General features: G+C 41.3%; 1 protein-coding gene across 4 annotated transcripts; it reads left to right on the top strand.

The window, feature by feature from the left end:
- The first annotated feature begins 744 nt into the window (after nucleotides 1–744).
- Nucleotides 745–25,738, top strand: cpeb2 (cytoplasmic polyadenylation element binding protein 2). 4 transcript variants are annotated; one of them, XM_050054847.1, is made up of 11 exons: nucleotides 745–2,099; nucleotides 4,521–4,790; nucleotides 11,157–11,247; nucleotides 14,026–14,076; nucleotides 16,515–16,538; nucleotides 17,573–17,746; nucleotides 17,843–17,932; nucleotides 19,117–19,235; nucleotides 19,346–19,460; nucleotides 19,636–19,817; nucleotides 20,106–25,738. In XM_050054847.1, exons 1-11 carry the CDS (start codon nucleotides 1,167–1,169, stop codon nucleotides 20,331–20,333), a joined length of 2,277 nt encoding a protein of 758 aa, XP_049910804.1. In that variant the 5' UTR covers nucleotides 745–1,166; the 3' UTR covers nucleotides 20,334–25,738. The 4 variants fall into 4 exon arrangements, with proteins under 4 accessions (XP_049910804.1, XP_049910806.1, XP_049910805.1 ...); XM_050054849.1 differs by lacking the exon at nucleotides 14,026–14,076; XM_050054848.1 differs by lacking the exon at nucleotides 16,515–16,538.
- Nucleotides 25,739–25,938: the final 200 nt, after the last annotated feature.

Raw genomic sequence — 25,938 nt, 5'->3', positions numbered from 1 at the left:
AAAGTGTGTGAAAATATACAAAATATGTCCACTATGCTCCAGTGTATAAAACTTGTATGTGGTGTTTTTAGAAATATAAAAATATGTGTCTTATCCGCAGTATGTAAAGTATGTAAAAGTTATATAAAATATGTGCATTGTGCTGTAATGTTTAACACCAGTATGTAAAATATTTAACATTGCAAAAATTATGTGTATTATGCTATGGAAAGTATGTGAAAATGTATAAAACTAGTATGTAGGCTAGTCTTTAGAAATATAAAAATATATCTGTTATGCTTCAATTTACATTTATAGAGAGAAATAAGAATAAGAAATGTGCACAGCGTGTGTGTCATATATGATATACATTCAAGAGTAGTGTAAGTAAGACAAAATTAAATACTTACCATATAAACATGACAAAACTATGACATAGTTTCAGCCCACATGATAGCCCAGCACTCACATTATATTATAGGGCAACCACAGTGTCATTATAAACTCATTAATGAGAAACAGACTCACTGTAACTCTCTTCAGGAATATTAATGACATATTTGTCTGTGATTAAGCCCACAGTGTCCCTCAGCCCACTGTAGGCTACTTCCCGGGGCTCGGTGAGGGTGTAGGCCTACTGCACTTTATGAATAATGAAAAAAATGACGTAAACAATGCGGTCCTCTTTGCAGCTCGGGCTCGAGGCTGGAGGCGGGCGCACCGAGGCGTGATGCGGTCGTGACGTAGATTCAGTCGGGGATCTTTAATCCTCTGCCGCAGCAGCGCAGCCGGTAACCAGAGGAGGGGGGAGCACGGTCGGACGGGAATGGACCGCACAGGCTAGGCTAGCCTACAGTGAGGCCGACATATCTCGGTCTTTAGATACATGATAATATCACCGAGTCAAAACGAGAGTAGGACCAGAACGAGCCGAGTTTTAGCGAAGGCCAGACCCCCTCCTCTCTGTGTCTGCCTTCAGCCTACAGCCTATTCACAGATCCTATCAAGCAGACCTCATTCACAAACGGAGGTTTAGGTATATTTTCATTTAAAAGCCGAATTCGGTGTCGTTTAGCCGGCTGCCGGATCCTGCGCCTCGTCCTGCCGGTTTCCTGCGCCCCGGTTCGCCCTTCAGCAGCGTCTCCGCGTCCCCGCTGTTCCTGTCAGCTGCTGCGCATCAGCAAAACATGCAGGATGAGCCTGTGGGGGTGACAACCACGCAACTACCCCCGTCAACCGAGGAAAAGGACAGCGAGAGAAGCACGGTCAGCAAATCCGGGCACCGAACCGACAACCAGGACAGCCAGCCGAGCTCCGTGACGCCGGATTATAACCATCTGTACCAGAAGAGAGCTTTCCCCGATTTCGATCGAGATCATTTTTGCCCTACGCAGTCTCTGTGTGACCTTCAGCACAGCCGAAAAATACATCAGCAGTTAAGTCAGCACACTGAGTTTAGCCCCACAGAGTCGCCCCCACCCCAGAGACATTTCGGTCACCTGCCGCAGAGGCAGCCCGGGCACAACGCTGCTGACCCCTGCGGCTCTCCAGTGGAAGAGGCTCAAGCCGATGCTGCGTCGCCATCGCCCACTTCTGTAAATCCACACAAGATCCAAATGGACTCCCCCATCGCCCACCATATAAATAACGGCAATGGCAGCAGCAGCAGCACCGGCAACATGTTGTCCGGAGGTCTCAGCGCCGCTTTCCCGAACCTCCCCACCCAGGAGATGCAGAGCGCCAGCGTAGGCTCGTCTTCACCCTCGATACCTGGGTTCGGCACCCCGTGGTCCGTGCAGACCAGCTCCTCGCCCCCTCCCGCACCCAACTCCATCAACCCCATCCACGCCAACGCCATTAACCAGATGCCCAACACGGACTCTGACAACAGCTTCTACCCAGGTATCCCCTCCTCCATCAACCCGGCCTTCTTCCAGAGTTTTTCGCCAGTGTCAGCTAATCCGTGCGCCGGGATTAATGTGCAGGGCTTCAGCGGTCCTTTCTCGCCCCAGATAAACGTCCCTCAGCAGGCGCAGAGTCGCAGGTCCCCGGTCAGTCCCCAGATGCATCCCCAGCAGGGCGCCTTCCTGCAGCAGAGGAACAACTACAACCAACATCAGGTGAGCTGGTACAGGACATCAATCACATGAAGGTGACACAGCATGGAGGCAGCTCTCCTGTCTTATTTCTCCCACTGCTGTTACATTTGATGAGCAAACATTAGGCCTCAGGCCCACAGCAGCTCCATTTTACTTAGCACATATGAACCATGATGTCAGGTTGGGTGGTGAGGGCCACCACCAGGGTCTCCTCAGGTTAGGGAGCATCTTGTGACACCATAAAGAGTTGTGTGTGTACATTAGCAGTCTTTGAAGCACAAGTAGTCTTTTTGTTACTCATAATGCATTTGTCATGTCCTCTGCAAGGGCTGAAGTCACTACTCTTGAGGCAAAGGAAGGGAGGGGTGGTCAGGGGAACAAGGGAGCATCACTGAATCTAGCTGTTGTTCTCTGGAAGCTGGCAGTGGGATGCAGTCACATGGCAGCGGACCATCCCTGTCTTGTGGTTCAGTCAGTGGGAATACAAAGGCTCGCAGGGTTTGGTGTCCTAAATGGAAGCTTATTTGGGTGAAATGAAGGCATCTAGTATCTTAGAGGTGTGTGTGTGTGTGTGTGTGTGCATACAGTTAGGGGACCCCAAGGAAGGAGCAGGCTGAATGAAGGTTCAGATTGTGCAGTGGTCTTGAGGCCTACGTGTTTGTAGCCTTTGGCCTCAGGTTTCTCATGTGATTTGCACATTGTGTGTGTGTGTGTGTGTGTGTGTGTGTGCTTTGAAGTGCATCTATGGTGTTGTTTCTCTGTCCTTTAACCCCTTGCTTTGATTATGAGTGCTATGTAAATGTTGTAATAGAAAGACAAAGACAGCCAGCCCTGTTGGTTCCACCATCATACGCACATCAACATATTCAAAGCAGAAAAATTTAAAGGTCCAGTGTGTAAGATTTAGGGCAGTGTAGTGGCATCTAGTGATGATGATTGCAGATTCTTTGCTCAGGAGTTTTTTTCCAGAGGACAAATCACCCACAGATGTGTTTTCTTTCCTATTACAAACAGACCAGGTGATTAAAACCAGTTGAAACACTGAATAAAGCAGTTTCACGTTACAAATCAGTGTTTCTCCGATGCTATTTGACACATCACAGGCCCTTAGCTTAGCACCTGCTAACGTGTGCTCATGTGATTAAGACGGAGGTTTTTACCGGTAGCTGAATTATTCGCAGAGGTCTCTTCCTTTCCAAAACAATCAGACCCGGTGCTTTAAACCAATAAAGACCCTGAACAAAGCAGTTTCATGTTACAAATCAGTGTTTCTCCTACGCAGTTCAGCATGTCGGAGACGGGCTAATCAGTGCTCACCTATTTTCTATAACTTAAGATCCAGACCTTTGGGAGGTCTTTATCAGGGGCCGAATTATCCACAGAGGTCTGTTCCTCTCCAAAACAAACAGAACTGGTGATTTAAACTGGCTGCTAACTACGGTGGCCGCCAGGAAAACTTAAATGGTGCTACTTAAAGCCAGTGTTTGGTTTGTCTCTTCTTGGCTACCGTAGAAACATGGCGGACTCTGTGTACGAGGACCCGCTCCCTATGTAGATATAAACTGCTCATTCTAAGGTTATGAAAACATGACGATTGTTATTTTTGGGTATTTTTGTTACGTTTGGGAGTTTTTCCTCATCCACTGTGAGGGTCGAAGAACAGAGGGTGTTGTAAGTTGAAAAGCCCAATTGGCAAAGGCAAATTATGATTTGTGATATTGGGCTATATAAATAAAAAACTGAATTAAACTGAATTATTTTCAGGTGATTACTTATCATATTACATGTCTACAAATGTATCCCTCTAAATCCCACACTGGACATTTAGAAGGAGAAAAAATAATGAATGAATTTGTTAATATTGTACAAGAGTAAAACAGCTACTTTAACGTTATAAATGTCTCCTACGGTTCAAATCCAACCTCTCCAGGAGCGTCCATTTCCTTTAACAGCACTTGCAGTATCCCGTTTTTTATTCTCAAGGCACACCACTATCAGACGTCCCATAGCTGTTTGCAGTTGACACAAAGAGAAAAGGAATTTAGATCACATCATGCACCAAGTGTGTGAGAAACAGAAAGTTGATTGTCCTCTGAGTAGGATTTTCACGTGAGAGCACGCGAGATTAAGCGCGATGCGATTTGATGTATGATATGCTTAAGAGTTGACACAAGGTCCAGGTAGAGAGAGAGAGAGAGAGAGAGTGTGTTACGCTGGTGGTGTCGCAGCGCACGGGATACTTAGTATTAGTCTTAAAGCCTTAAATCTTCTTATCTACCCACCCGTTACAGGAGCAGATCAAGCTGTGGCTGACAGGGAGGAAAGAAAGGATAGAAAGACAGGATGAAATAAAGTGGAAATGATACAGAAAGAGATGCACGTGCCCTTTTTAACCTTCCATCCCTCCACTCCCTCTGTGCCCTGTCCTGTGTGTGTGTGCAGCCCATGGTGAAGCAGTCTCCCTGGGGCAGTCACCAGGGGAACGGCTGGGGTTCGGGGGGGATGTCCTGGGGCCGAGACCACCGCAGAGGGAGTGGCATGGGCGTACCTGGCTCAGTCAGCCACGTCTCGCCTCTGAAGAAGCCCTTCTCGAGCAACATCATCGCTCCACCCAAGTTCCCACGCTCTGGAGGATCACTGGGGCCTAAATCCTGGATAGAGGAGAACATGTTTCGCACAGACAGCAACAGCAACACTCTGTTGCCCCTGCAGGTATGTGTTTGGGGTGATATGTTGATGGTTTTGGGGGAATAATGGGTCTGTGTGTGTTTGTTTGTGAATGGGTTTTGTTTTCATGTTACAGTGTGAGAATCAGTGGCTTTAAAGGTGGGAAAGAACTGGTAACAGAGGCGTTCCTAATTATTTGAACTAGAGATCAGACAAAGGGAAGGATGATGTGTGTGTGCTGGTGTGTGTTTCAGTTGAGATCTCTCTGTGAAATAGAAACTAAAAGAGAATTATTGTAATCAGTAGAGAAACTGAAAGAAAGGGGTCCTTCAGACACACATAGCAGTGTGTAGATGTAAATTACCATAAAAGACCAGCATTGTTAGCATTTCAATCAAATGGGAGGAGTTGGAACTGATTTGCTCTGCAGGTTTCACTGAAGGTGTAACAAAGTGGGGGCTGGGCTGAATTCATTTCAGGAAACCAACATCTTGTACATCTATTTCAGGTGCAGAGACAGCTCCCACTCTTTCTGTGCTCACCTAAAAGAACCAGAAGTCAATCTTATTTCATGATATACTGAGTGGTTTCAAAGGAAATTGCTAGAACTCTGTGAGAGGTCTATCAGTGGTCATCACACGCTGCTGGATTGTGTCCTGTATAATGACATGCTTCTAATTTTCCTTTGTTAAGGTTGCATTGGAGTCTAGATGGTCACCATGTGGTCCTGCTTTAATCAAATTTCAATAATTCTTTTGATTTCTACGACACTGCCAGCAGCAAAATCCCCATTACTTTTCGAAATAAGATTACATCACAGTTATTTTTGACAGATATCCACAATTGCAACATGAGTCACAGGGATTAGTTTTGTGCATTTAATTTTCACTGGAAAAAATAAAAAATAAAATGATGATGATGTGATATTTGCTGGATTCCGTACCAAACAAGCAAGTTCCCTTACGTCTGGAATAAAATTTGTAAGCCAGGGCGTCTCTGTAGCACCGCAATCGTCGTTTATTGTAGTGTGTTGTGACACATTTTACCTTAATCAAAAAATTGCAGCTCTCCTGATAAGGATGTGGCATTTGGTCATGTTGTGATCTGATAATATTTCAATTAATTGTGCAGCCCTACTTAAAATTTTATCTGATTATGCTGATAGCCATGCAGTGTCTCTGTGGGTTCTCTGGTATTTTTGCAAAGAATTAATAGGCATTCTTTAATTATAATATTGGGTCATAATTTCATCACTTTAATGTTGCAGCTGGTAAAGGTGGAGCTCATTTTAATTACTCTATGCACTACTGGGTGGCTTTACTTACATTATAACCTGTTAGTACATTTATTTTTTGTATCAGTAATCTAAATTTGCAAATAACTTAAGTTTTAACATAAATATAATGGAGTAAAGCGTACAGTATTAGCCTCTGAGATGTAGTGGAGTAGAAGTAGCTTCGCATGGGAATACTAAAATAAAATACCTCAAAATTGTGCGTAAAGTGGAAATATACAAGTTTTTTTCTTAAATTATAATATCAGATTATAATTATTGATGTATTTATGCGTACATCACTTAAATGTGGAGCTCATTTTAATTTCTTTATACTGCAGGGTGGCTTATCGTACATTATAACCTATTAGTTTATTTATACGTAGTTATCAGAGCGTACATTAGCAGGTGCTAGGCTAACGGCCCATTTCTGTTGTAGAGACTCTGATTTGCAACATGAAACTGCTTCATTTTTTGTTTTATAGTGGTTTAAATCACCTGGGGTCTCATTTGTAAATACTGAGCACGCACAAAACGAGGCCTGAAAGAGGTGAACGTCACTCCCCACGCAAAAGCTGTGATCTATACAAACAGAGTTGAGATGAGATCTCTTAAAGAGTTGCAGCTGGTGAAGGTGGAGCTCCCTCTAATTACTCTGCATACTGCTGGGTGGCTTAACGTACATTATAACCTATTAGATCATTTGTAAATAACTAGTGACTAAAACTTCAACATAAATATAATGGAGTAAAACACACAATAATTGCTTCTGAGATCTAGTCAAGTAAAAGTAGCATAAAATGGAAATATTTAAATGAAGTACAAGTGTCTCAAAATTGTGCTGGAAATAGTGGACATAGTGTTTTGCTTTATCATTATGCGGTAAATGTTGATTTCACAAATGGCTTAGGAATAATGACACTATCAGCGTTTAGATTGGTTCCCTACAAGCGTCGCTTTCACTGTGTCATTCTGTCTGCCACCTGGTACCATCTACCTGGAAAATGAAGGCTCACTTTACAGCACAAAGGAAGTGCGTCAACCATTGTTCAACTAAAACTGGAAGAGGATAGCACCCTTCCCCCTGGTAGCTATCAGTAGTTATCCCAGTTACCAAGGAGTATCAGTGTAGGTTTTTTGCAGGTACTATTCCCAGTAACGGAAATGACGGACTGTGGAAAACCAAATGCATTGTGTCTTGTGTTGTTGGTAGTTGCTAGGCCCTGAGGAAAACAGAAAGCGTTCTGGTTATCTTTGTGACAGTGGCGCCAACACTAATACCACTTGGAAACACCATTTTATTGGATGTATTAAATGCAGTTAACCAGAGGTTAGCGAAAATAACATATCAGTAAATGATTGTAAATTGAATGTGCATGAGATGCAAACAGAATTGCACTGACCGTAATGGATTTCTAATAGAAATAATGGTTATTTGGGCAAAGAACAGTATTCTACAAGTTTTATACTCCTCACACTGGATTGCTGTCTTTAATTGTAATGCAACACTATTTCCTGAAAGCCCACAGTATCACTGTCTGTTATTAATTTATCTGTAGTTTATGGTTTCTGATACTTTACAGTGTTGGTAGTTAAACTAAAATGACGTTTTAACTCTCAATCAGTCCCAGTCTGTTGAGGCTGTATGTAAAAGGAGTTCACTGTTAAGAGCTGATTGTCTCATGATGTACTGCATAAAAAGAGACTGACTCACATAAAACTGTTCATAAAGCAGTGGTTTACTTGAGGAAAGATCCTTAATACTCACTAAAAGCCATGAAACTGCAAGCTTGGCTCATAAATAAAATGTGTGCTGCCGCATTGTCAGCTTATGTTAAATACACATATTCATTGTAAGAGCAGTGGCTCAATTTAATGACTGCTAACAGAAAAGATATTCATTACCGTGACTCATTCAGACTAGAATAATGATATCACCTAAATAATGGTGTCACCGCATGGTATTACTGTTGCTAAGAGCTCAAATTATTAGTGATATCGATGCCAAGAATCACAGCGCTTCCTATTCCAGGAAACAGGCCTGACTCCATGGATTGTTAATTTCCATAAACAGTGCCGGACCCAGAATTTTTCAGATTCCAAGTCTTTTCCTTCCTTCCTTTCTGTTTAATGTTTGGCAGTCAGCGACACATCTCTGCTGTGTCACGTTTTAGACATCATTCGGAGGTAGACTGAGAAAGAGAGTCTCAGTGAGTATTGTGCCTGCTGTACAGCTGGTTACTTGGTTACTGGTCATAATGCATACCATCACCCTGAAACAACATATTCTTAAAGTGAAAGAGAATACTGACCTAACGTCATGATTCCCACATCCGTATGGTTAATGGTTTCATACTGGCAGACAAGTGAAGTCTTTTTGAGGACACACATCCAGTCTGACCCCACCGATTTTACATATAAATGTCTGTTTACAGATGTTGGGAGGAATGCTGCATATGTGGGAAATGTATGCAGCATGTTGTGGCTTCAGTCTGATAAATTGCCTCAAGTAATGTGACTTGAGTCAGCTGGGGCTGAAGACTTTGGCCCTATCTTACACCCGGCGCTATGCGACACACAGGGCAACTGTCACTGCTAGTTTCATACCAACCGTTATAGTTTTTACAGCCAGCGCCCCCCTGGTCAAGAAGCGAATGTACTTGCACCACTCTGCGCCCGTGGGCGTGTAGGTTTTAAACTGAGATGTGGTCAGATACACTGTTGGCATATCACTATGTTGAGGCAGCAGAGAGCGATTGGAATAGTCTCAAGATTTGCATACTGGTATGTCACAAATCTTTAACAAACTTTGCAAATCACCTGAAAACTGAAAATAACAGCTTAGCTGCCTTGTAAATTTTTCTTTTTTCTGGCTATTATGGCTAATGTGCGACCTGTGTGCTAACAAAGTGACTTATTGTCACATTATTTTAGGTGCATGAGAGACAGGAAGATCACTCCTGCTCTCATAAATTTACCCCCATAAGTCTAAAAATCAGACATAAATCTCGCATGTGGAGTTAGAAAGAAATTAGTTTATCCAACTCCTGTGCTAGAGTCCTACACAGGACTTTTTTCCTAATCCCGCTCCAGCAGAGTGTGTGATCTATTCCTGCCCATTTCCATAGGGTGTGTGTCAGCTCCCGCTCACACCCGCAAACATTCTGATCATACATGCCCGCACGATATATAGATTACCAATAGATTGATGCTGTGTTTCAAATCACATACTTCCATTAGTAAACTTCCATGTAGTATACTATGTGCACTATGTACTCATTGGCGTAGTGCACAAATTTCTACGGGGTAGTGTTGTCTCAAACCAAACACGGCTGTTGTGCACTTAACGGAAATGACGACCGCAAATTAGCTAGTTAGCAAACTAGCATTAGCATTCGCGTTATTGTTCGCAGTACCAAATCATTACAGACTGCTAAATTAACCCAGTAAACATACTGCTGGCTTAAACCTGACAACAGTATAGTGGTGCTCAGTGCAGAAAACACATGTATTTGTACAATGCAGTCCTCGGCCACCATTTCCAGTTTGAAAAGTGGTCCCTCCCCTTCTGCTGCGTAGCCAAGATGGCGACCATTGAGAGCGAGAAGTGTCCATAGTTCCACACTCAACTTCTTGACCGTTTTGAGTGCACCATGCGGGTACTCATAGTGCACTGCATTTTTCCATACTTCTCAGTGTGAACGCACTTATGCACTCAAAATATTAAGTGTAAGTACGGAAGTACACGATTTGAGACACTCTTTGAGTCTTCTCCTGTCCTGCAGAAAAAAAAACGTTAAAACATTATTAAAAAAATGTTGATTTATTGTGGTATTAAGAAAGATGTGCATACCTGTCTGTAGTAAGTTGCAAAAGTAGGCTCCAGTGCATAATGACATTCATAATTACAGTTATTCTGGGGTCTCTAGGATTCAGTTATTATTATTATTGCTATGATGAGAAATTAATCCAAATGTCTGTTGCCTTGCTTTCCTTTTGTTTTGCCTTTATCTTTTCCTACTTCACCTGTTGACGTCTCCATCCGTCATGATAATTCATTTCCAGGACCCACACATTTTTGTTTTGTTTGTTTGTTTTTTGACCACCCACTCCACCTGTGACAATAATAAAACCCCTCTACTCTGTAGCCCGCTCCTTCTGTCTGACGCTAGCGGCTCGTGGCTACATTAGCTGCTACAAGCATATAACTCCTGAATCAGTACAGTAAACTAAACTGACTCCAGTTGCATTGTGGGTAAAGTTGGAATAAAATAGAGCATATCTGTGGTCCTACTGCATCGATTTTGATCCTTTTTGAACTGTCTATTGTGTGTCTGACTTTGTTCGAGGAGTGCAGCACTAAATCTGTCGAGTTGTCTTTTATGTTCCTCTGGAAACACTGACCTGTCATAAAAATGACTTACTGACTATGAAACATGTTGAGAACTCAGCTCTTTTAGTTTTAAGATTGATTAACGATCCTGTTATTAAACTCTTTTATACAGGTAGTATAAGTATATGTAGTTCCTGGATTATATTTCCAGCCATCAAACTGTCCATTTTATCTGGAAATGGGAAAGCACAGAAATAGCATATTAAGCAACCTATGATCCGTCACTATCAAAGTATGAAGAAATGACCTTTACCCTGCGCTATGCTGGGTGTGGTAAAGTAGGATAGGCGCTCCACGGTACGCTAGTCACCAGAATATTACCATATGAGTTTGTCACAGTCGATCATGAAGAAGAACTATCTCACCGGCCCACTGATGAGCTCATAACCTCCATCTCAGCTCTGTGGCTAAATGCCACTCCTGGTTTTGGTTTCCATTCTCTCTCCGTCTGTCTGTGGGAGCAAGTCCAGAGATCGTGCTTGGGAATCTGTCCTATAGGCTGCTCACAAATATACCTTCAGACCCCTGAAGTGAATAAATACAGAAGGAATGTTAATCCAGGCGTGAGCTAATCACGCTCTTAAATCTCTTACATCTTAAGCCAAATACCCGCACTTCAGAGGCTTTATTGTTCATAAGCCAAATCACAAAAGTGTGTTAGAAACGTGAGGACACGCATCATGACGTGTGTATTGTCACCTCTGATATCTGGATGATATTAAACCCTCACATCTGTGTTTTTCAGGACCGCACCAGAATGTATGACAGTCTGAACATGCACTCCCTGGAGAGCTCTCTGATCGACATCATGCGGGCCGAGCAGGATCCGATGAAAGGTAAGATTGCCTTTCACTTTCTATCTACGTTTGGGGGGGTGGGGGGTCAAAGGGAGGTGATCGTGTTCGGTGAGGAGGCCTGACATCGCACGCAGTGACTCGGTGCAGGGAAGTGACAGGCCCATTGCTCCCAGAGCTGTGTTGTTTTTCCGCACACCAGCTTATTTTGTCCCCGCTGAGAGCTTAATACTTCTGCCACCAGCTGCACATTTACATGACCTTCCAGCTCTGATCCTGTCGCTACTTAACCTGACCTGCACACCGAGCTGAGTAAGGAGTGGAGGAGAGGAGTGATGGTGCTTTTCCTTTGCTGTGAATATATCCAATTAGGCACAGATGTTTTCAGGCCTGTGCGTATCACACATGACTTGTCATTTTTAAACTAAAAGATATATATAGTCCTGGCTTTCTTTTGAATTTCTCCTCATGGTTTGGCAGTAGCAAGCGGAGAATGTAGTGTAGTGTGACACTGCCCCGGCCTCCTGGGCTCAGCTGCTGGACATCAGAGGAGCAGTGTCAAATAACTGCACCGCTCTCACCCTCCTCTCCTGGAGACGGCTGCTTGTAGCTCATTTACAGCCTCACAGGCCAGCTACGCTTTCACTTCAAACTATGACCCAGAAATAACAACAAACCATGCATGCAGTTGTTATTTGTTGGCATATGTGTAGAGGCACACAATTCTTGAACAGGTTTGGTTATTTGTAGTCTCATGAAGACCCTGGTAAAATCAGGACTCAACCTGTGCCCTCCTTTCTCAGGCGAGTTTCTTGTTTTTCCTGCCGGAGCAGATGGAGAGGACATGGGCCAGTGTGCACAGCGGAGAGAGGGGGATCTAGACTAATTTTAGACGTGATCACACTTTCACACACTGCGTATGACAGCCAAGAGAGGAGACGGGAGGGAGGGGAGGCTTGCGAGGGTGGGCTCTGCCATTTATAGCATTGCCATAGCTAACACAACAGTGTACAGTATTCGGACTAGCAGCTCCAAAATACAGGACCTTATAAACCAAAAAATAAAAGTGCTGCAAGTTATTATTTTAAATTAAGCTCATATTTTCTTTGGTTTTTCTTTTTTAATAGCACTTACTGGTGCTGTTTAACATTCAAAGCTGCTTTGGTGCCACACTGGCAAACTGGCAAACAGCAATAAACATCCTCTCCCAGATAGAATAATTAAAGGGTAACTAACACTATATTCCCATGCTTTTGTGTCTAGGTGACTATTGGGAACAACAGTTTTTGAGATGGAGCAAGAGGGCTGCAGCTGACAGCAGCAAAACAGGCCGCAATTTAATCGGAAATTGTCCACTGTCAATACACGTCCAATAAAAGTGCTTGTTTTGTCACTGACAGGCTCATATTGTTATTCTTAGTGTCTGACAACATTAGGGAAAGATTATTTTTTTATAAGCAGAAGCCACCTCAAAATCACTATCACAAAACACACCAGAGTGCATTTAAATAAACAGTCATTTTATTATCTTAAAACACACTTTATTCAAAGTCGACAGAAACAACATAAGACTCAGAAACGTCATCTTGAGTCTTTTTTTCACTGTTGCAACAACCACCATCTTTGATTTGGCCAAAATAAATCCTTAATTTATCCAGTTAGATGTGAAAATATGCTGGTTCTATACTCTCTAAAATTACTGTTAATTTAAATGGAGTCTGGTGGGTTTGCCGATGACGGTTTTAGGGCTGTTTCTGGTTAAACAAAAAGGATCTTACTCTTTAACAAAAAAGTCTATCGCTGTAGGGATCCTTTCCATAATGTTGTCAGACACTTAGAATATTGATCTGATCTTGTCAGTGGCAAAACAAGACCTTTCAGTGGACATAAACTGTGCACAAATGCCACAAGTTTAATGCTGAGTACTGGACCAATTTTAAAAACTATTGTTTCCATTAGTCACAAAAAAATGAGAAAAAAGTCCAGGTTGAATATCACCAATGATCCCCTTCAACTTGACGCAGAACAAAACGTTCACCAGAGATTATAAAGGGATCAAAAACAAAACAGCTGGATGAATCACAGTCTAACTTAAATATCACTGAAATTGGAGACACAAATAATGATCATTTTCATTATTAACATGGCAATTATTTGTGTGTATCTAATCTTTTGGTCAATAAAATGTCCATCATAATTCCTCAGAGCCAGAATTGACACTTTTAAATTGCATTTTTGCTCATGAAAGACTTAAATGATTCATCAAGTATCATTTTTGGTGCAGATCAATATTCCATCCACCAACTAATTTATTAAATAACAAGCTGATTCAGCCGTACAAATGTTTGAGTAGAATATTGCATTTCAGGTTGATTTGATATTTCATTGAAAACCTTAAGTTAAGTTCAGTTATTGAAGCTGACAAGGAAATGATCTGTTTGATCTAAAGACTTCCATGGAACTGTTTTACTGTTGATGAAACAAAGGAAGTGATTCATTCTGCCTCTGTTTCCTTGTATTAACAACTCAACGTAAATTTGGGGATAAGAAGAGCTTTGTTCCCTCTGCTGACTGCCGTGCTCGCTGTCGACGTGAGAAGGCTGTTGTAACACATTTACAGGCGGGCACTGTGGTTTTAGTGTGTGTGTGTGTTTGTGTGTGTGTGTGTGTGTGTGTGTTCTCGCTCCCATGTACACACATTGGCCTCGCCCTGTCCTCTCCATCTGCTCTGTGTCTCATCCCTATTTCTGTGTGTGTGTGTGTGTGTGTGTGTGTGTGTGTGCGCGCGCGACATGTGTGTGTTTCTATTTCTCATGTCAGGCCGTGTGGGATGCCCTAACCCCGGGGCTGACGGCCTACTCATGCTCAATGGTAATTATCTCTTAGCACCATCTCCCTCTGTCGCTGGTTTCTGTCCAAATGTAGAGAAAATTTGATTCAAATTTGCAGAAAATTAGCAAATGGAAATTAATGTGTCAGCTTCAGTAGACGTTAAAATCACATGCTTCATGTACATCATGATTTATTCCCTGAATCTGTGTTCACTGCACTTTGTTGCATTTTACTGTTATGGTTTCTCCAACATTTCCACCTCATCCAAGGGTCATATTTTGAGTTGTTTTCAAATTTCCTCTTTTGATCCTGTTTTTTTTTGTGTGCACATTTTCAATTTTCATACAAAAAAACTGGAAGGATACGCACCTTGTGTCTATGCTTCCACTGTTACTCTTAAAGGAGCAGTGTGGGAGATTTAGGGGGATTTAGTGGCATCTAGTGGTGAGGACTGCAGATTGCAACCAGCTGAAACTCCAGGTTAGAATTCCTTAAGTGTTCAGAAGGTTTTTACCAGGAGCCAGATTATCCACAGAGGTCTCTTCCTCTCCAGAACAAACGTACCCAGTGATTAAAACCAGTAAAAACACTGAATAAAGTAGCGTAACGTCACAAATCAATGTTTTTCCAGCGCTGTTCGGCACATTGCAGACAGGACGTTAGCCCAGCCCCTGCTAATGTGTGCTCACATTTTTTCTCTGATAACTTCATGTGTGCTCACATTTTTCTGATCCAGATGTTCAGGAGATTTTTTACCATGAGTCATATTATCCACAGAGGTCTCTTCCTCTCGAAAACAAACAGACCCTATGATTAAAACAAGTAAAAAAAACTGAATAAAGCAGTTTCACATTAAAAAATAAATCAGTGTTTCTCTGATGTTGTGACATGCCGCTAGCCCAGCACCTACTAATGTGTGCCCACCCTTTTTCTCTGATAACATAAGATCCAGATGCTCAGGTGGTATTTATCAGGAGCTGAATTATCTGTGGCGATGTTTTCCTCTCCAAAACAAACAGACCTGGTGATTTAAGCTGATAAAAACACAGAATAAAGCAGTTTTATGTCGAAAAAAATTGGCGTTTTAACCAACGCTCTTGTCGGAGAGGGGCTGCAAACTGTGGTTGCCGACGCGAAAAAGTCGAATAGCCCGATCTAGAGTCAGTGTTTGCCCATTCTGGGCTACTGTAGAAACATTGCAATGCAAAATGGTGATCTCTGTGGACGAGCACCTCATTCTAACATGAAAAAAAACAGACAAATTCTTATTTTTAGGTGACTATACACTAAGGAAAACGCACTTTTTATATTATATTACATTTCTGCCAATATATCCCCTTATATCCTACACACTGGGCCTTTAAGCCTCATTAGATGCAGTCACCAGACTCACAGTGGAGTAATAGAGTCACACTAGGTGACATGTGGTTGGTCTGGTTTAGAAAAGAGAATATCTACTATTATCTTCACCTTCTTTTGTCACATAAAGTGCCATTTGTGATTAAAATGTCTGTGTAGTGACACTCTTGGCTATGATATTGTATTTTATGTTTTGTAAAGTACCATCAGTGAAGCATTTTCAAACCTTTTAACTGCCACTGTTGATTTTGTGCTTTTTTATTTAAAATCGAGATCTACCACACTAATGCTTTGCAATGGCGCTCACATGATGAAGAGTGTTTTCATTGTTATACAGAGTACCTGAGGACTTGTCTGCACCACAAACAGGACTTTGTTCCACCCTTTCATTAAGATGTAAATTTTCAGTGCCACTCAGAGTAATTGTAGACCTGCAGACTCCTTTTTATTTTGTCCTCACATGTGGACACACGTCATGTTGGTGTCAAAAATAAAGTCTTGTTTTATAACTGTCTCAACAAGACACAAATCTGGGTCAGACAGCATTTGCAAATAATTGCGAGCGTGCTTTTTGTTGTCTCTGGTATATGCTGTTTCCTCCTGAGACCCAGGAATGAGCGATTCATTTTCATCCTCTGGTGGAGTTTTTTTGGCTCATGTCTCTGAGGCCGAACATGTTGCTGAAATGAGCCTTGTCGTCCCCGACAGAGGATGTCCAGGGCTTTTCAGTGATGTAACATATGTGGAGTTGGACATTGACAAGTTTATTTCTCTAGTTTTCCAAATGACTTCCATCAGATTTGGCACATTTTACGGAAATGGGAAAGTTGAGAGTCTAAGGAGTAGTTAAATGAGTTTTCACAACAGTGAAATTATTATTTTTTTTAGCCAGAAAAATATAAATCTTGTTTTGAGTCTCAGGACAATGTAAGTTCAGCTGTTTAAAGTATTAACAAGTCAGCTGGAGCACTTTTCTGTGACTGACAGCTTATTTAACTGAAATGATATAGAGACGGTCATGAGGTAACTCTGCAGATTAAAGTCCAGAGAGGTTACTTATACGTTTTTTTGGAATGTGTGCGCAGCTGAAACTTGTACTCTGTACTTTTTACATGCAGCCAGGAGCTATGGGAGACGTCGAGGTAAACTGAGCTTTTTACAACATGTCTTTTCCTTGTGGCTTATTCTCTTGTGGCATGCTTTATTGCTCGAATGAATACCAAACTGAGACCTTGAGTCTGGAGTCAGACTTCAAATTATCTTTCTGTTTTTGGGAAGACATTGGATTTTCTTTTAAACGTTGCTATACAATCTTTAAGCTTAAATTTTGCTCCTATTTTGACCATCACCAAGAACAACAAAAATATGATTCTATTGTTTTAGTATCCAGACATGCATGATGTCTGGGGTTTCAGGTTTGGTCACATTTCTCTGAAGCACTACAGCACTTGTGCCTCTGCTCTATGGAGACCCAAAGCCTTCAATATTATAATATATGATAAATAAAGAGACGATTTAAAAATAGATATTCATATAAATAAATTGTGTAAAAAAAAATACAAATGAGCCAGTAATTAGAAAATATTTATAATACTCCTTATTTTGAGATGTTATTTCATCACTTTTCAAGTATTATATGAAATAAAATGTGGCATTATTAAATAAGAAATTGCATAAATTGAAAGTGTCATTGGGAACGCCATTAAAAAAATAAAAATTATTATGAATACAAAATTAGAAATACAAAGAAAAACCTCCTGAAGAACTTCTCTGAAACTGTTTAATTTATATATATTTATACAATTAATTAACAGGACTATTTATTTATATATTAAATATTTGGAACACTTTGGGGCTCCGTACTGCTCAGCAATGTTAACAGCTTTGTGCCACACAGCCTGCATTTCCACACCTGCTTCATCTGCCACCCTGCTCAGAGCGGAGCACACATGACAAACAAACTTGTACATAATCCTCACTTTAAACTTTAATAATAACAACAGAAACACAATTCTACAGACAACCTCTCTGATTTGTCCCAGTCAAAACACGTTGCAGAAATGAGAGGCCGATATGTTTAGGTACACGTTTGTGATTTGTGTTTCTGCTTGTGTGTGTTTGTGTGAATGCTGAACATTTGCTGCTGTAGCCTTGACTGCCTTTTCCTCTCAACCAGGCCGCTCCTCCCTCTTCCCTATTGATGACAATCTCCTCGATGACGGCCACGGCAACCAGGGCGTCCCAGGAGTCCTCGGCTCCCCCAACTGTTACCCCCACCAAAACGGGGAACGCATTGAGCGCTTCTCCCGCAAGGTGTTTGTGGGAGGTTTGCCCCCTGACATAGATGAAGGTGAGGATAACACAGCCTTTCAGCCCTCTTCTGTTCTATCAGCCATCTTTGTTTGTCTTCACCTGTCTGTTGTTTCTCTCTGCCTCTTCGCCTCAGATGAAATAACCTCAAGCTTCCGCCGCTTTGGTCACCTGGTGGTGGACTGGCCACACAAAGCAGAGAGCAAATCCTACTTTCCACCTAAAGGTACTGACAAAAACAGCATATTTAACCTTTTCCACTCCACAAGGACGCCGGCGCCCTCGGCCGACATTACTGTCCCTCAAAGACTTCAGCGGGCTCAGTGTTATAAAGCTAGAGTGAAGAAATTGGTATCATATGGAACTAGAAGAAAACTGAACTAGGAAACTAAAGGAAGGAATTCAGCATCGGCCTCTAGTGTGACATATAACATATGAGTCGGCAGCACTTTATAAATAATAACAATGGCATAACATGGCAGCAACAATCACTTACCGTCCCTGTTATGTAGCAGCTTATCTCGTCCTCTGCTCAGAGGATAAGAAGCTCCTGGACCGCATTATTTTTTCCCAACTTGTGGACATATCCGGCTGCTGTTCTTCGTCTTTGAGTTAGCTGCTAACTGCTACGAGCTGCTTTTTAAAATCTCCTGTGGCGAGTCAAATACATAACATGTCGTCAAAAGATCACATACGACTGTACCTGCGACTGTACCTTTTATACAGACTCTCAAGGCGGCATAAAAACCTCACTGTATAAAATTAACTATTGCGACCTCGAGGATAATAACAGCCTCATGAAACCTTACAATCACAAACAAGAGACCTCGGGCTCTCAGAGGATGTATGACTTCCAGAGGTATATTGACAATACAGGGTTTCAGAACAAAAGTGCTCACCATCCAATCACCAAAAAATGCATTCTTGCAGAAATCTCCGATTGTTGAAGGTTTTTTCTAAGGTGTTTCTCAGAGTCTTGCTGTCTTATATTTTGTGTGAATAAACAGTAGTATGTATCTTTTTGGACGCACTGAGCTATAATTACCATCACTTTCTGAGAGCCTCCTTGCCAGTTGGAGGTGCGTATCCATGGTAACCCGTGCCACCCTCAGCTCTACCGGCAATTTAAATACCTTTTTATAAACACATTATGTCTAGCATGTGAAACCTCACACTTCTTACATACGAAAACTTAAATCGAAGCGTAATTAGTGTTACAGATCTGTCCATTATGATCGTTGTTGTCTACTGCACTGCATTGTGGGATATTTATGCCAGTGTAGTGTCCAGTATTTATTCAGTACATCTCACATACTGTTTCAGCTTACTAAATAGCATGTTAGTATTGAATTTTGAGCACAGCCTGTTTACTGCACGCACTGAGGCTGTGAATGTGTGTGTGTTTCCTAGGATATGCATTCCTGCTGTTCCAGGAAGAGAGCTCAGTGCAGGCTCTGATTGAAGCCTGCATGGAGGAGGACGGGAAGCTCTACCTGTGTGTCTCCAGCCCCACCATCAAGGACAAACCTGTGAGTCAGACATCACCTGCTCACACTAAACAGACACAGAGCTGCCATTTCATTTTTATTCCTGAATAAAGACAGAGTGGAATTAAAGTTAGATGTGACTGTGACTTCAGGTGCAAATTCGACCTTGGAACTTGAGCGACAGTGACTTTGTGATGGACGGATCTCAGCCCCTTGATCCCCGCAAGACCATCTTTGTGGGAGGCGTCCCTCGCCCCCTGAGAGCAAGTAATTACACATTTTTCTTATAATTTCATATCAGTTATTTGTTCAGAAAGTACTTCAGATTTGCAGCCTTGATAGACATGTGCATGTAGCAATCAACGATTAACTGTGGTGGGTGTCACATGAGTATAAATTCCATCTCCAACAAGAGTCTAACAGCTTCTCACCCTCTGACTAGTTGAGCTGGCCATGATTATGGATCGTCTCTACGGTGGAGTGTGCTACGCCGGCATTGACACCGATCCGGAGCTCAAGTACCCCAAGGGGGCGGGGCGAGTGGCCTTCTCCAATCAGCAGAGTTACATCGCTGCCATCAGTGCGAGATTCGTCCAGCTGCAGCATGGAGACATTGACAAGCGGGTACAGCCTCCCCTTCATTAACAGTTCTCATATTCTGCTGTTTTTCATAAAGTGCATATGACTCAGTCGTCACCAGGATGTGTCATTCACACAGTTTATGAATGCGAGCATGTGTGCGATAAGCAGCAGCTTGTTGCTATGGTGAGCCAAAGCTTATTAGAGCTGATTGAATTAGCTTCCTCCCCAGTCTCTGCTGCTGTAAGCCCTGTCCTTTCATGAACCCTCACATATTGTTTTACTGTATGTATTAATGCACTTTCCATGTCTCCTTTAAATGTGTGCATGCAGGTGGAGGTGAAGCCGTACGTCCTGGATGATCAGCTCTGTGATGAGTGTCAGGGTGCACGCTGCGGAGGGAAATTTGCTCCCTTTTTCTGTGCTAATGTCACCTGTCTGCAGTACTACTGCGAATTCTGCTGGGCCAACATCCACTCCCGCGCAGGACGAGAGTTTCACAAGCCGCTGGTCAAAGAGGGAGCCGACCGCCCGCGCCAGATTCACTTCCGCTGGAACTAGAGATGCGACCGCGGCCATGGCGACACAGTCAGAGGGAAGGGGAACGAAACACTGGCTAACAGGAAAAAGAGTATCGCTCTGCCTCTCCTGCTTTCCTAAGCTATCAGTATAATCGAGTACGTAACACTATACAGTATATACTATATATATCTATATATCTTTTGTAGCAGCCAAACACCACAAGCCTCAGTTTTTCACCAAAACCCCCCTCACATCTCAGGCTGACAACTCTACAACTCTTTTGTGGTACTTTCATCTTTTCTAAGAGGAGATTTAAAAAAGAGATTGATTTTTGTAGGTTTTTTTATTATTATTATTTTTGTATGTGAGATTTAAAGTAGATATGGGAATGTTTTTTGCATGGGGGCAGCTTGTCTGTCTGTCTGCTGCTAGCCACCCCAACAGTGCGTGTAGTGCACACTTGTTTCTGGGAAAACCTTGATTCTCCAATGTTGACACCGGCCCCAGGTCATTAACCAAAGGTAGCAAAAAGATAGGAAGCATACAAATTGACACATTTTCTGACGCAAAACAAACGGTTGTTTTTAACGTTGCCATGGGCTCTTACTTCCTGTGAGAGAGTTTATTAAAAACAAAAAGACAATAGGGTTATTTCTGCGCTCACACTGACCCATAGAGTGATACCTCAAAATACTAAATCTGGTTTCTGCTAACCGTATTCAACATTTATACTTAAACAAGCTATTTTAGAAGCTTCGCTGCTATATATACATATATATGAATAGATGTGTAGGTATTATATTTAATGCCATTTATAAACCAGAATCATGTAAAATGAAATGCAGTATGCACTCAACCACTATTGGCCCCCATTGCCATGGAAAGTGCATGTTACGACAATAGGCTTAGCTACACAACTAGCATGCAGGAAAAACACTGAGAAAAAAACAAAAAACAAACCACTGAAATCATAATTAAAGAAAATAAATTCTATAGCGAGTAGCATGAACATCTATTACAGATGCTTACGAGGGAAAAAAAATCAGACAAAGCTAAATAACTGAAAAAAAAAACCATATTTAAACTTGCATGCATTGATGTTTATCTGTTGTTTGATCCGTTTACATACTTAACGATACAAAAAGTGATATTGGTTCTACTGTAGACTTAGTGGACGCCATCATTTTGTGACACGGTGGCTTGTATGGCAAAAAAAAACTCCTGTTGAGAAGCAGAGTGGTGTTCAGTGGTTTGTGTTTGTGTCGTCCCTGTGCGTGCTGTGTGACTGTTTTTAGTCTAGACTGAGGCTCTAGTTTAGTTACCAACAGATTCTGTAGAGGAGAATTTAACCATTGAAATGACTCTGCCTTCACCCTTCCTATCCCGCATCTCTGTGTGGCTCCAAAGGTCAATCCGAGACAGCGTCACCCCGGCAGACCAAACAAAAGACTTGATCAGTTTGGAAGACTTAAAGCTACAGTTGGTGACTTTTACAAAAAATAACTTTTTGTCATAGTTGCTGAAAGTGTCACTTTATCCTAACAGTAGTACATGAGACAGATAATCTGTAAAAAAAATTTAAAAAAAATCCTTTCAATCTTCCTGTTGCTCCTCATGGCACTGCAATGCATGAATCCACCACATCTGAACAAAAACAACCAATAGGAGCTCGGAGGATTCTCTGAAGCCCCTTTCCCACTGCACAAAACACCCACAAACATCCGCTAACATCTGGCTCACAATCTGCATTTACTCCCGGGTCAAATGACTCTGCAGTAGTCACAGGTTTTTATTGGCTCCGGCTCTGATCAGCAGTGATGGAAATACGACATCCAGGTGGACGCACTAATTTTAGTTCCTTTGCTGGCGCGATGCAGTGACTCTGAGTTTGATTTCAGTTGCTTTCACTTTAAAAACAAAAGACGGACGGTGGACCTTTGCCTTGTACGTATTTGTTGGTAAAGGAGTTTTTTCATTGCTGCGTGACAGCATACATGAGGAGGCGACACTAGATTTCCTAGGATAGCATCCATTGGTTTGTGGAGTCCCATTTTGAAGCCTCAAGTTCAGCATTTCAGCCGTCACCATCTTGGTTATTTGGGCAAAAGGCTGACCCTGTGGAGCGAGGGGTGGATCTGACTGGAAAAGCGGCCCCGCCCTTAATTATGCGTACCTTTTAGCCTTAATAACATTTAAACCGATGAGTCGTATAGAAATTCAAATGATTCTGTGCGCCCCGTTCCTCTGTCTTATCATGGGTGTGTCCCGCCGCCACATTTTCTTCACTGATGCTCGGTCAAACGTCTCTAAAGGCTCTGACAGATGTGAAAAATGCAGAAAAGCAAACCTGTTCTGAAAATTTTAATGATGGAGGAAAGTTTCGGACTCAGATTGCAAACATGTTTGACACCACATGAAGTTGTATTTATTTTTAGACGTGTAACAATTTCAGTCAAAAAAAACAACGGACTAAATGTGCAAGTAGGGCCAGTCATGCCTTCGTTATCCAAGGAAACGCTTATTCGTACGGGGGAGGGGACCAAGCAGTGATTGATATGTGTTGGAGACTCCTCCTGGCTCTGATTGGTTGTTTTCAGTCAGGCATGGTGGAATCTTACCAGTGCCATTAGGATCACTATGAAGACCTTTAGGAACATGATTTCATCACAAATGATCTGTCTCATGCACTCCTGTCAGGATATAGTCAATGTTTCAGCAACTGAAACAAATCTTTAAGAAGTGACCTACTGTAGCTTTAACTGGGAAAATGGACTCTCTTAATGAGTCGTTGAATCAGTCAGGCTTTCATGCTGTTTGGCTGCAGCTCTGTGAAAAAGACAAAAGTATCTCTGCATCTCCTCGTCGAGCTTCTACGACAAGGATGATGACACTTGGTCTCTTGGCGTGCTTAAGATGAAACTCTCCTCTCCTTGTTTGTGTTGTTTGATTTCCACCATGAACCCTTGAATTACTTAAAAATTATATTAAAAAAATATTTAGGGACAATCTTTTCGTGAGGATGGTGGCCCAGCCATCCATTTGGTACTGTACAAGTATGTCGCTCTCGTGTTGTCGTGGTTTTTGTGTTCCACGCCCCGGTGTGTGCTCCTCAGTATCGGTGTTCAGGCGTCAAGTGTGTACTGTTACAAATCCGTAATGGAACTCTACGTTTATTTACTTATAGTTGAGTCAGATCATTTAATTTGTTTGTGTCAACTACTTACCCATCACTGGCCCTTCAACATGTTTTTATAATATATATATTATGCACTACTTTTCTATATCCCTGCTTGTTTTATTTCTTATCCACCCCCTTACGTGATTTCAGTGCTGATTCTCTGAAACCTCCACCTATTTATAATTCTACAGATGATTTATTAAATTTTTATTTTTTCATGATTACTTATTTAAGATGTAGCGTGAAGCAGTGGTCTTAAGTTATCTATGTTCTGTATGAGTAGAGCAGGAATCCAATATTTTCTAATATATTCTAATGTAGTCTGGGTGTTGTGAGGACGGGGAGTCAGACTGGCGTTTGATGGAGGTGAAAGTCTAAAGAGCGAGCTCCCGTCGTCTCACCGTGGCTTTAGTTCTCATGATGCGAACATGTTTGAATATCGTCACCTGTAACACTTGACTCGTGCTGTTTTTGTGAGGTTCTATTTTCTATGTTGAACACTGTTACTTTGTTCTGTATGTGTCTTTGTTTTTGTAAAAATCATATTTATTTCACTATTTTTGTAGACAAAAAAAACTATTTGATTTTGATTGTATTTTTCTATTTAAATAGGACTATTATACAATTTATTTCTCCCCCTGTGCTAATTACGTCCAAAAGTTCTGTTCAAAGACAAAGAATCATGTCATTAGTAACAACATCAAAGTTTTTTGATATACAGTTGATTCTTATTTTGATACACATGACACATTTCATTTGAAGGAAGGAAACATGAAGGTTTTATTATATTCTTGGAAGACACTTGAGATTCTCCCCTGTTGCATCGAGGCCCCAGCTGCCTGTCCTCGTAGATGCTCTGAAACTTGAATATAACACATTTTGAAAGGCTGACTAACCTCGAATCTGTGTTGTGATGTGCAATACTGTTTCTAATGTTTGTATAAAAGTAAGAACTACAGTGTAAACCTTTTTAATGCAGATTTATTTTTTTCATTGCATATTTTGCAGATTTCTGATCCACAGTGTCATTTTTTACTGTCAGAAAAAAAATAAACCCCGTTTTTTCATTGCAACTATTTTTAAATCCAGATATCTTTGTACTGATGTAAATGATTGTAGTTATTTTGGATAGTGTTTTGCTAACAAAAGGAGAGACTTTTTCATGCATATTTCTATTTCATTTCATCTTGTTTTATCCCACGTTTTTATTTCGTTTAATAGTAGCAGAGTTCTTGGAATAATTTTTCATATTTAAATGTCATTGGTATTATTTTGTATTTTTATGTGGAAATACACTATATATAAATTTAAGATGCTAATTGCTAAGATATTATTTTGAGTTTAATTATTTTTAAAGCTAAATATTTGTAATTTTATTGTTAAAGTGACTAATTTCTAAATCAGAGTTTGTGTATAGATTCACAAAAGTGGTTTATGGGGTGTTTGGATTGTAATTATTACTGAATGGTTCTTTGATATGCAAAATGAATATCATGTTTATTTTTATTTTTGTTGGTTTTGTATTTAAATGGGGTGTTGATTACAATCTTTTTTTTCTTTCACTTCCTGAATAAAGACCCATTCTGTTTGGACACAACATGGCTGCTGCTGCTGCTGTGTGAGTTTTAACGAAGTCGTAGGGCTGCTGTGAAACTGCGCTGACTTAGGGTAACAAAATTTTTTTATGTTGGGTGTGTGGGTACAAAGGACAACCCAGAAAGGATGGCAGAGGAGATACAACTGGATTGGACAGCCACAATTAAATAATTTGCTCAAGTGCTGTACTGAAGTACAATTTCGAGGTACTTAGACTCAGTAAGTAAGTACATTTTATTTATAAAGCCCAGTTTGAAACAAGAGTTATAAGGTGCTGGACAATAAAGACGTTGAGGTAAAATAATTACAACATTTAGAAACATGAAAGACATTCAAACTGTGCAAAGTAATAATAAAAAGAACTTGAAACTGCACAGGGGGCAGGTACACATAAAACAAAGTGCTTACATAACAAATTAGTTTTAACAGCTTCCTACAAATATCCACTGACTCAACATTTTTAATAGCTGAGGGAAAACGATTCCAAAGAGTGGGAGCTCCAACTGCAGACGCATGTTCACCCTCAGGTTTTAGTAGAGATTTCGGGACAGCCAGAAGATTTTGATCAGGAGAATCATTATTTCCATTTTCTGCTGCTTTTACTAACTTCAGAGGGAAATATATATTTTTAGCGCACTACATAAATTCGGCAGCTGTAGTTAGCAATTACTTTGCAGTGTAAGAATTCACATAAAAAGGATAATTAGATCATAATCTTATTAAATACTGTGCACTGCTGAGTATTAAACCAATGGTTTCCAACCTGTCTGACTTTTGACCCCACAAAAAACACCTGTCTATTTGTGGCCGCTTGTAATTTCACTAGAGACGCATTTCCATTCTAAACTTCTCACGTAGTTTCTGTTAAAT

The sequence above is a fragment of the Epinephelus moara genome, chromosome 10, assembly GCF_006386435.1.
Source record: "Epinephelus moara isolate mb chromosome 10, YSFRI_EMoa_1.0, whole genome shotgun sequence".
NCBI lineage: Eukaryota > Metazoa > Chordata > Actinopteri > Perciformes > Serranidae > Epinephelus > Epinephelus moara.
The sequence above is the reverse complement of the archived record's forward strand: the minus strand, read 5'-3'. Positions and strand labels throughout refer to the sequence as shown.